The sequence below is a fragment of the Apus apus genome, chromosome 14 (genome assembly GCF_020740795.1).
Source record: "Apus apus isolate bApuApu2 chromosome 14, bApuApu2.pri.cur, whole genome shotgun sequence".
In the NCBI taxonomy this organism is placed as follows: Eukaryota; Metazoa; Chordata; class Aves; order Apodiformes; family Apodidae; genus Apus; species Apus apus.
In genome coordinates this window covers 9915360-9927809 of record NC_067295.1, presented here as the reverse complement: position 1 = coordinate 9927809, position 12450 = coordinate 9915360, and the positions used below count along the sequence as shown (strand labels likewise).

At 36.7% G+C, this 12450-nt stretch overlaps 1 protein-coding gene across 1 annotated transcript in view; it reads left to right on the top strand.

Moving 5' to 3' along the window:
- CPPED1 (calcineurin like phosphoesterase domain containing 1) overlaps positions 1 to 3221 on the top strand; it is a 39694-nt gene extending 36473 nt beyond the window's left edge. The window contains exon 4 of the mRNA XM_051632360.1: positions 1886 to 3221. Coding sequence (XP_051488320.1) covers positions 1886 to 2118 — 233 coding nt within the window. The 3' untranslated portion in view covers positions 2119 to 3221. The remainder of the gene's footprint in view (positions 1 to 1885) is intronic.
- The last annotated feature ends 9229 nt before the right edge of the window (positions 3222 to 12450 follow it).

The following is a 12450-nucleotide window of genomic DNA, read 5'->3' as shown; positions in this document are numbered from 1 at the left end:
CCAGTAATTTCAGCCATCTGGTCCAGTAATTTTTCTGTTTTGCCACAGAATGAAATAGCGTTAGAATAGTCTGAAATCCAAGGATCTTAGACTGGGCATGCCAAAAATTAATCCCAAAACCTGTTCATAAAATTAGCTATTTATACTAACTCCACATGTTCATTCAAAATAAAATACGTACCATTTAAATTAGCAAGAAAGCTGATGAGTATTTTTTTGCCAAACTATATGCATGTGTGTTCACATGACTGTGCTGTTCAGCTGGATCTGTCACCAGTGCCTGGAATTGCTGGATGGACAAAGATGCTGGCATAACCTGGACATGTCTGGGATAGCATGTTCTCTCTCAGGCAGAACCTAAGTTCTCAACTCTATTGTGAATGGTTTTATAAAGTTTGGCAGGAAAGATAAGTAGTTAGCATCAAAATTACTACATTTTTCCTTTTTTGACTCTTGAGTCTAAACAAGGTTTTATTTTGTTGTAATAAAAGCATGTGATAGAAATTTATAAAACATCAAATGGGAGGGCAGGGGGAATAATCTATTTGGTACCATGAATTTGACATGTACAGACAATCAGAAAGGCCATTCAGATTAGTGAATACATTTGCTATCTTCATTTTTTGTTAAATTATCATATTCTGAGAGAACGGGAAGAATGGCTGGAATTCTTTAGGCATTCATTGGGCCAATCAGACAGACGATTATTCAGCCAGGGATTACAAAGTACATTATAAAGCCTTAACAGAAAGTATGTTTGTTGTCTTTACCTGCTGCTGCTTGTCATTTAGCTTTTCTTCTCCTTCTGACCAGGCTTGGATAATTGCATGTGACTTGACTTACCTTAAAAATCTTTGATACAGCACATGGTTGTCTCCTGCAAGAGATCAATGTATTTCTTTCAAGTTTATAATGGAGTGGGTTTTTTTACCCCAATACAGTCCAAAGTATAAACAGTCAGTTTTAAAAGAAGAAAGAAACAGAATACCCTTAAGTCATTAAAAATACAGAGTAAATCAGAATAATCCTGCTTTGCTTGTACCCCATGCTAGGTAAATGTTAATTCTTGCCATTCTCAAGCCTGACTCCTCTGGCAAGTTGTCAACTCTTCCATTTTTTTGGCTGCTCTCATCTTTCTTCACTTTAACTCCCCACCTCTTTTGCTTATTAAGTTTCTTTGATGTACCTGGCTCTGTTCTATCTGTAATAACCCCCTAATGTCTTTGAGAAAAGATAAATTACAAATAATCTTCTCATTCATGTGTTTTGTTTGTCTTGCCTTTTTCTTCTTTTTTTTTCAGGTCACCAGCCTTCAGAAAACAGGTTTAAGTTCTCCTTTGTAAATTTTCTGTATGTTAATTGACAATACAGCTCCACCATCCTTGGCTTTCAGCTCAAGTTTCAGTAGCATCATTCTTTAGGCAGTTGTTTATTACTGACATTTTTTCCTAATTTTTATCAGCTTCCTCTAGAGTGTCCCTTTTCCTAGCCAAAGGACTAGCAAGATGGCAAACACACCTTGCAGAGACATAGCTCAGAGTCCAGTAACCCTAAACAGAACTAGGAGGAGCAGAATAAAGTTTTTACTAATTACTTATTGCCATTAGATTTATTTATTGTTGTTTACTAAGTATTTGTTTAAAATGCAAGTTCAGGTAAATACTTTAATTTTATGCTTTATGAACCATTAAAGAATTAAGGTAAACATGCCACTTAAAGCTGTACTTGCTACAGAATTTTCTCTGCAAGCCCAGCAGCTGTGCAAGCCTCAGCATATAACCTCAGCAGTATCTTTTACTGTAAGTAAACACATTCTGTGCATAAACTGCAAAAGATAACTAAATACATACTCTCTTTTTTTCTTTTTCTGTTCTTTTTTAACCAGGCATTAAAGCTGTATTTTCTGGACATTACCACAGGAATGCTGGAGGGTCCTACAAAGGCCTGGAAATGGTGGTTTCATCAGCAATAGGATGTCAGCTGGGAGAAGATACCCATGGGCTTCGAGTGGTTGTTGTCACAGATGAAAAGATTGTTCATAGATACTACAGTTTAAATGAACTGAGCAGCCAAGGCATAGAGAAAGAGCTGCTAGATATGCTTGCAAAGCAAAACTAGACTATGCCAAATTATGTGGTTTTTCCTCCATGTTAGACAAATAGGAGTTTCAGTTAGAAATTACACAGGTTTTTTTTCAGTTAGAAAATTTACACTTTCAATTAGAAATTAAGACAGTTTCAGAAAGTTTCCCCAAGCTGAAGATAGAGATGTCTGTGCAGCACGCCCAGACCAGCTCTCACTTTATCATCATCCTAAATAACAAGGAATTGTTGCTGTATTTCTCCTTTTGCAAAGGAGACCTATGAGGAATATGGAAGAAGAGCAGAACTAATACAGTAATGTTTCCTTGAAAAGAACTGCTCTGAGAATTGTTACTTTCCTCCTAGATAAGCATTTTGTATTAGAGAGAAAGTGTATCAAAGAGCAAGAGTTGTAGCTTCTAGATAACTCTTTAACTCATGTCTATTTTATTTTTATATTTGAGAGATTATTTAAAAATCAATAAATCCAGTCATTTCTCTTACACTCTGGACAATATAAATGGGGCATTTTTTAACTCTATAAAAACACATCTCAAAAACTCTGAAATTAACAGCCTCCCACTGACTTTCATCAACCTTTGGGTAAGAACTTGTTACCTAGAGGTTATGTTTTCTCCAATTTTCCAACTTTCTTTTCTTAGCAGCAATAGGAGAGCAAACACCTTGTGTTTTGCAGTCACAGCTTGGGTTTCTCTTATAGCCTAGCTTTATATAATGAAAAGTCTATAAATATAATAATTATTCATAAAAATAAGCTAATATTAATGCCACTGACAGACACTAGACACGGAATGACTACTTTTGAAATTTAACTACCATTCAGATAGTGCATGTTTTCACTGTGGCTTCAGAAGTTGGAATAATTGCATGGGGAGAATATTCTGTACAGAATACTGTTACCTGAAGTCATCTTACTGATTCCTAGACAAGTGGAAAACTTTCATTTCCAAATGCAATTTAACAGTGCCTTGTTAAAAGCCCTAAAAATTTTATTTTCCTCACTGGAATAATTATTTTAAAATAAATTACATAAAAGATGTTTATGTGCTACAATCCACCTTTCTTTTGTGTGTGTATCTGATTTGCTTAATGTTAAATAAATACAAAGTCTTAATGTAATTAACACCTACCTGTTTTTATTTTTTAGGTATCTAGTTGAACAATTTATAATCAATGCCACAGGTTATCTAGAGGTAGAGTGCAGCTTTAGCCCCTCAAGAGGGAAGGCCACAACCAATACTGGCTGAAAAAGTAATGCATTCTGTCCATGTCTGTGTGTACTCACAGCATCAGTCCTGGAGGGTGTTTCAGGTGCATAAATACAGTGAGAGAGGAAATGCTGCCAAGAGTTGGTTTCATTACACTTTAGTCACAACAGTTTATCTAGGAGTCTCCATCAAGCTTGATTGGTGGGGCTGGTGAGATTGTAAAATTACCTCTGTAGCACTTCCTTGCACCAGAGGACCAGCTGGACTGGCCCAGAGGTGGAGAGCTGTCCCATGGCACAGCCTAAGCACATGTAATGCTCCAATTGGAAAGAAATAACATTAATTTGGCTTTTATCTCCACCTGGTTTCGCTTAGTTGACCATTTTCACAGTCTCATTTTCAAGGGACCATCTGGGAAATAAAAACTAAAATCTAAGGCTAGATTACTTGGAAATAGGTAAGTGTCTAAGTAGCCAAACGGCCATTTCATTGGAAGTTAAGCACCCATTCGTTCAGGTACTGGTTTTAAAAAAATCTCTGTACTTAAATGTCTTTTAAGTTTACATCGTAAGGCTGAAGTTGAGCAGAAAAACCTGAGATAATCTGATATATTCTCTCTAGCACAGAATTGTAAAGATAAATGTAGGAAAAGCTTGATCAGGTTTGTTTGTTTAATATGCCTGCTTATTAAAGGATGTAATTTTAACGAAATAAATGAAGCTTGGGAGATCAAAGCATAACTTTGGCAGAAAAATCATTCCATGAAAATGCTAGTAGTTAGTGTTATATATAATGTTCTAAAATTTTGCTTTCAGTTACAGTGTACTAATATACAAAGTAAGTATTAATATACTAATATATAAGTATATCCCAAATTCTACCTTTATTTAGTGATCTCTAAGAATACTGTGTTATGTTCATTAAAATATTACCAAATTTGTCTTCAGTTTGGAGTTTTATAAGTTAGTAAATTCAGGCTGCTGCTTTTTTTGATTAAAGGCCTTTTTGTCCTTTGAAGGATTCTGGGAGCCAACAGCAGTGCTGTGCAGCTCCACGTGCTGCAGGCTCTTGCCTAGCTTTCTGTCCCACCAGCTGTGAGGACATAATCACTATGTAGGATACCTTCTATTACTGTCTACTGAACTAGATGTTAAAGTAAAAAAAACCCAGATATATTCCTAAAGACTTGATGACAAATGAGATTAACCTCACTGAAGGAAAAAAAAAAAAAAGTAGTATCTGAGTTTTACATTTGAAACATGAAAAAACATTTACTTTGGTTCTCACCTTGCAAGCTTTCAAAAGGAAGAAAATTAAAATGGCAGAGGAGCAAGTTTTGTAACTGTTACTCTGTAGCCTGGATGACACCTTGATGAATGTAACTTCAGCTGCAATGAGGCAATGTCTGCTCTGCTACTTGGATTTATTTATTTATTTAGCCTCTGCTTTATTTCAGTGAATTAAGAATTCTCTGCACTAGCCTGAAATCAGTTGTTTATTTTCCTAGTGCCTTAGTTTGACAAGCCTAGTCTAAGTTAACAGGCATGTTAAAACTTGTTGGCATCCTAACGTGTAAGATAGTAGAAAAAATTAAAAAATACAATCTATTTCCCTTGCCATGCACATTGTTTCAAAACATTTCTTATTTTGAATGATAACTCAGAACTTCTGCCTAATTTCTCATTAATATGAAGTGATGCAATTATGTATAACTCAGATGAAAACATCCTCGTTTACATCATATAATCATGGGAAGGATTTTTAACCATAGTGTGTTGCTGGACATTACAAATCAACGCATTAAAAAATAAGCATGTGCTTTTTTTTACCAGTGTAAATGACAATTTTGTTTGATCATTTTCCTTAGCATAAGTACCTACTTTATCACTAATACTGATGCCTTAACTAATTTGAAATGGCAGAGGTCCTTGTGGTCACAGTGCCTCATCTTGTTTATGTAAAGAAAAGTAATTTATATTATGAAAAAATCCACCCATGGAGACACTAATTATTAAGAAACTATTTTTTATGTTGAGGAAATCATTTTTTTTATCTCTAGCAGGGCTGATAATTACAACTCGTCAGCCTGTGACTGCTGATGAAACAAAGAACAAGTGAGGCCTCATGCATTTCTGTGGACTCGAGGCTTTGGGTGGAGAGGGGGGAAAAAAAAAAAAAAATCGTGACCCCCACCAATTCATTTTGGTTTCCTGTGGGCAGCTAAAAGGCTCCGGTAACCCCTGAAGAATCTTATTAAATGTGGAAAATTCATATTAGAACACCAGAGCAAACCATTAAAGTAACCAAATACTACATAATTAAGTACAATCTGAGGTGGAGACATATGAACAGGAAGTAAATTACTAATAAAACATCTTTGAATCAATCTTGGTTTGTCAGTTTCAGTGTAAGCAACAAACTTAAGAACACATTTCTGAATGTTTCCAAAAATGTCATTAAGTCTTGAATATAACTCACTGTGTACTACTTACCTTTAGTTCATTTTGGTCCAGCATCTCATCTTGCAAGTTTTAATAAAGGCACTAGATAGACCCACAAAATTCAGCTTCTGGAGAGCAGAGGCAGCAAATGAACACATGATGTCTTGTAAAACCTTCATAACATTATTTATTGGAAATGGGCAGAGGCAGAAGTGAAGTCTCTTGCCATCGCTATTTGCAGACCAAATGTCCTGTGGTCTCCCTGCTTCAGTGACTGTTTCTTACCCTCAGCACAGCAGCTTGTTTTCTTGTTTCCTAGAGTTTGTTTTTTCCAGACATTGTCCTCAGGTAACTGTTTTTATTCTGCTATTAGAACAAACAGAGACCCATCTAACATAAGCAAATATACGAAGAATTAAAACCTAAACATTTCACTGCTTAGAAATGCACAGTTCTATGTCATGGTCCAAGCCAGTGCAGGCTAACATGTCATTGACTCAGCTAATGGTAATGCTGCAAATAAGCATCTTAATGCTCTCATTAAGCCTCCTTTGCAACCAGTATTTGAACACAGCAGCATCCCTTAAAGCAAGGGAACTAGAGACATACACATTAGTTATCAAAGCTTGCCTGTCAAGCAAACCCCAGCATTACCTATCGCTTCATGATAAACAGTCACCACGTAGAAATGCCAGTTTGCCTCAGAAAATTTGTAAAGAGGCAATGTCCAGGTCACTGTCATTCTACGTTTATTAGGAACTTCTTTCTCCTACTCTATGCTGGCTTACAAGATGTCACCTCACCTGGCAGCATAGACAGACAAAGCCAGGTGCTTTAGCCTGCCAGCACCACAGTTGCCATACTACCAAAACAGCACCCAGCAAGGGGGCAAGTTGCTTAGGCAAATATGATCCATCTACTCAAAACAGCTAATGCAAGAAATCTTTTATGGCCAGGCATGTAAGGCCCAAGATGTGAATCTGTTGGAACAGCTCCAGTCAGCCAGAAGACAAGCAGCCACGTGGCAGCTTCCACATTCACTGCATGTAAGTTTATTTCAGTGACAGCTTGAAAGGACAATGGATGCTGTGAGCTTCACACAGCTGACAGCAGACTGACTTACAAGGAGGGCTAAAACAAGGATTTGTGGGCTTTTTTGGGATACTTGTTTTAGTGATCAAAATTATTTGCTCTTATTAGTTATATAGAGTCATGAGTACTTTGAACCCATTCCAATCCCATTCTCCCCAATATAAAGAGGTATTACTGTTTCTTACTCAGTCACCTGAAGATCAGGCAAGTCAAAGCTGATAAATGCAGGCACATTTCCAGTGGAAGATGCTCTATAGTAATAGAGAAAAAGCGTTAGACCAGAATATTAACCTACCCTCCAGGCTAAATTAACTCCAACTCCAATTTCAGCTGGTATAGAAAGGGAAAAAATAAATAATTAAAAAAAAAAATTTGCCCTGCTGAATTAAGGCAACAGAGACAAATCAAAAGCTTTTCAACCAGTACAAAAAAAACATACCCAGCACTTCCCTTAAGAACAAAAAATCCCAATCCCAAACAGCAACAGAAAACAAAACCAATAACAAAGACAACCCACAACTCAGAGAGCCATTACTTTTTTTTAATTGACATTTTCATTTGTTGCTCAAGAAGTAATTTCCTCCATTAACACTTTATCAAATGCTGGTAGTTTAGTACATTGCTACTAACAAACAGGTTTTTTTCCCTCTAGGAGACCCACTAAAGCCTCATCCCATTTAAAATTATAGTGCTGTTATGTCACTTTTGGGTAGCCAGCAATTGAAACATCCATCTTCCAGATCTATCCCTACATTTCTTGAATATTGTTCAGAAAGGGACAGTGTTTTGTTTTTTTCAAATACAGCAGGTAGTCTTTTAAATTACCTAATAATAGTATTATCAAAGTATACTAAAATCTTTCTCACCCGTTTCTGCATAAAAAAGGCACAAAAATACAGGAAGGTCTCTCATACTCTAATGAAGTAGCACAGAAGTCCTACAAACAACAACCTGCCCATCCAGAAATGTTCTGATTAAGAAGTCAGCAGCACCCCAGCTAGGAAACCAGTGACTTGTATTTGCATACATACGAGACAAAAATAATACTACCACAGAACATGGTTGAACACTGCAAGCACTGAAACCAAGGGGATACTAACAGGGCACAGGGCACAAAGCCAATGAATCTTCTGGCTTTTGTTTACAAAGCCTGAGCTGAGCTTACTCTTACCCTTCTATTAATTTCAAGTCTTGGGCTGTCACAACTAATGAGGAGGAGGTGGAGTCACCTCACTTTACTTTAGCTGTGTACAAGATGGTGGTCCAGTCTGGTCAACTAGATTCTTTAATATATATTGATCTCTAGCAGAAAATTCATCTTATCCTGCAACTGATCTGTAAGCTGCATGGACTGAACTGCCCCTGAAGATGCCTCTGACTACTGCAATAATCTAGCTGGCTCACTTAGACAAGATTCCTAACCTTTGCTTATGGGTAGGCTAACCCTGGAAGAGGCAATGTCTACCTCTATCCATACCTAGTTCCTACTCTGCAAAAAGGCCAAGGCATGGCCTAGAAGCCACTGGAAGCCTCACTGGAAGAGGTTCACTCTGACTTTTCCAAGTCACCAAAAGCCTTTTTTTTTTTTTTTTTTTCCAAGAAAGCTACCTAATATCTACACAGGGACCAGCCACGCTCTGGGTATCCAAGACAACCATATAACAAACAACATATTTGGCTGCATGTCTGTGTTATGCTGCTCATGATTTCTGAAGGTTTGTGGAACAGGTTTTTTTATTCTGTAATGTATGCTTATGCAACTATAAAGTGCTACTTAAGTGCAAACCTCGGACATTTTACATGACTGTAACATTTACATTACCTCTTCCTCTGAACACTGCACCCAGTACTAACCACTACTTGTATTATTATTCCCAGCACCCTTCAGGAAACACCTACTTTTGCTAAGGCAAATAAACTTATCCTAAAAAAAAAAAGAATCAATATAGCACAAAAGGCAAAAATAAACCCAAATAAGATAAAACTTAGGGCTACTACAAGTTAAAATCTCTCTAAGCAGTGTGACTGGTCAACTTGTTTAGATTATCATAGGGAAAAAAAAAATATGGGAATCTTAAACTGCTAAAAATAAGGGTCATGTTTGTTTGCATCCAACATCCCTGGGCTATCCTGGGTCTATTAAAGGGAAAAGAATGTCCCAAACTTGAGCTGCTAGACCAGTTATGCTCACTCTACAGAGGCCAAAGTGTCCTTCTGCAGCAGGCCTGCTGCTTACAGAAGTTCACCTCAGAAACAGGCTATGTGTTTTACTTTTAAAATATTGGCTAACATTCTTACTCATACCTTTTTCACATTTAATGTTTCAATTTCTCATTTTTAAACAAAACCTCAATACCCAGCAACACAAAGTTCTTCTGAGCCATTCAGTACCGAGCTGTAACTTCAGTAAAAATGCAAGCTGATCCAAAGCATTCCTGCTTCAACTCACAGGGTAACAGACATGACCTTCTACAAAATTCTACCTAACTTTTTTAATTGTCAAAGCAATTTGAGATACAACTGGAGAGATGTAATGTTGCACATGAGCTTTGTAGACCAGTATTGTCATCTCCCCCCAATTCCCGGTCCTTTCTTGACTAAAAAGCATGTTTAGGAATATGACAACTCTAAAATAGTCCAAGATGAATAATTCTAATTCATTTTACCACAGTCCTATACAGAAGGTGAAGTGTTCATTACCAAAAATAAATTTCAGCAACAACTGGGATTGCTGTACTATTTCAGCACTTTTCTGCATATCTTCTTAAGTCTGCGTATTTCTACATTCTTCTTCAAGGTGTCTTACAGTACAATACCATCAAAAAACAAGGGTAAGGAAGAGGATCTATCCTGCATGAAAAAGATTGTATTTCAGTACACTGCCTCAACACAGTACTGATTAGTGTTTCAATCACTTTTCAAAAAAGGGAGAAAAGAGAGAGAGAACAGAGAACCTTGTCTAGGACTCAATTTGAGAGCTGAAATAGACCAACTGTTGTTTAGAGAACAGCATTCCTTTTATACTGTGCAGCAATTTAACCCAGACAATACATGGATACTTAAAATTCAATTGATTTAAAAACATAAATGCTGCCAATCTTCCCAATCAAAGGACTTCTCTTACTCCCTTCCTCTGGTACACTGCCACAACAGGATAACTGAGAAGAAATATTTTCTAAAGTGTATTTCCAAGCCCTGTTTTTACCAGAATTTTGTTTGCTGTGGGTAAATGCAGGAGGTAGTACTTTATATGTGGGTCATTCAAAATTAATTATAAATGTTACAGCCTGCACTTTTTATATAAATTAGTTTGCATTAAAACCAGACTTCCAGACAAACTAACAATTTGCCAAAAATAGACAAACATGGATACATATCAAAGGGATGAGTCTATACAGATCAAAAGAAGAAAGGGACTATATTAAAATTCACCTCACAATAAGCTTTGTAGTGAAAGGATTTTTACAAATATAATTGTTTTACCGCTTTTCTTATCTGTGCATTAGGCCATATAGAAGTTTCCCATTTTCTTCTAGAAAAACAGCTCAGTGTTAAGATTATTTCTAAGCTCTCTATTATCAATCCTGATATCTAATGCTTCTCCTTCTCCTCCTAAGAAAGAATGCAATCCTAATTTATTTCTCATTAAAGATGCATTGTACCACTAATCAGCTAAAGGTATTTTACTTGAAGCTTCTGAAGTTTATTTTTAAGTCTTCAACAGTTTAATTTCTTTACCCTTAGGTTCCTAAAAAATAAACACAAAAATTCCTGTAGAACTAAAATATAACCTGTGTGATTTCCCTACTCTTGGACAATATTATAGCAATGCAAATTTAAGCATTTACATTTACTGCTTACTATTTCCACTCCATTCCCTCTTCCTCGCTCCTCTTTCTTTAAAACAGCAAAATAAGTAATTATTCCTCTTGTTAACTTCAACTATGAGTTGCAACTGCTTTGCTTCAGGACATTTACCTACCTCCTAACTTCTGAGTGCTCTACTTTCCCCTGTCCTCCTATAATACACACTGTGGGAACAAAGTCCAGTTGCACAGGCCATAAGGGCAGCAGAGATGCCCTGGTTAGGCTGATCTGCCTAATCAAGGTCTCTTTGAAACTGCTATCTGCTATAATGCATAGATGTGAGCTAATTCATTGCAAAGGGCATTAAATTATTCAAGGTCCTTTTTATCTTCCTTACACATATTCATCAGTAGAGCCTCGCTGTTATGTTATGTAGGAAGGAAATTTGTTATAGAATTCAATTATGCAACCCTTATACTGAGGTATCTGAAGACATAATATCCCCAAATGAACCTGCTGCTATTCAGAAGTTTCAGTTGCAAGGAATGTTGGCACTGCAGACTCTGGGATCAGAGATCCAGGAGCATTATTTCAATGTTTCCCACAATCTTAGAAGGCAAAAGCCACTTAACTTTCAGACACCAACTGCAGAAAAGGTCTTAGAAATCTCAGTTACAGGAAGACCTGCTGATATTAGCACTCCCAGTTTTAATTAGATCTGGTGTCAATATTGCACTTGAGAACTGAAACACAGTGAAGATATTGATCTGAAACTAGGACATGGCCTGACAGGGCCTAAGCAGAGAAACTGTAGTAGGCTGTGAAGCAGGCAACACAGTCAAGACAGACTCAAGAGACCCGGTAGAGATTCAGACTCCAGCTCCACAATCAGATCTCAGTTAACTACAGCTGCAGTGTGCAGAACAGAGGTTGACCTCTTTTTAAGTAGTCACTAGCCAATATTGGCATTAGTTCACTTCTTTAGCTGGAGCAAGTGATTGCTCAATCCAAATAGTACTTTGCTGTAAAATTGTCCATTTACAATGGAAAAATCCCCAGTTCTCCTGAGGAGATCCTCCTTTGCATAACTACTGTTGGCTTCGCTGCTTCTCCACTGTCTGTCTTCACTTTCTGCCTCAAAGATGAGGACAACAGAGCTCCAAGCACACATTCTGTGCAAACCACCACCTATCAGTACCGTGTAAATTCTATCTGATCTTCCCACACCACTCAATGGCAAGTTCTTATAATTTCAACAACCACTAGACAACGGATATCTAATTATCCCTCCCATTAAATCTGAATGAATGACATCTTAAGTAAGCTCTGTTAATGAGACATAGATCAAACTGAGGATGGATGGCAATACTCAACATTTTTCAGCATATTAAAAATGACATGTCATAGTTCAGTAGTAGTGTCACTACACGTTCATGATGTACTTCTAACAAACCAGACTGCTGAATATTACTGCTTATTACAAATTAAAAATATTTAAAGGCAATTATTTGGTAACTATGATCAATTTAAAATTTTAATTAATCTTAAATTTAATGTAGTTTAGCATAAATAAATCCCTTCTGTCTCTTAGACCTACAGAATATAATCTAGGATATCCAGGTGAGGAAAAACACAGTTCTGGAAGCATCACTGAGTGTGCAAATCCTTAATATAATAATTCATTATAAGGTTTATTTCTTGCCTTTTGAACTTACAGTTTTATGGGCTGAAAGAAAAATTTAAAATTCTTCAAATACCTTTAACAAGCAGGTGAGTAACTGCTGCACTTTGATATCACAT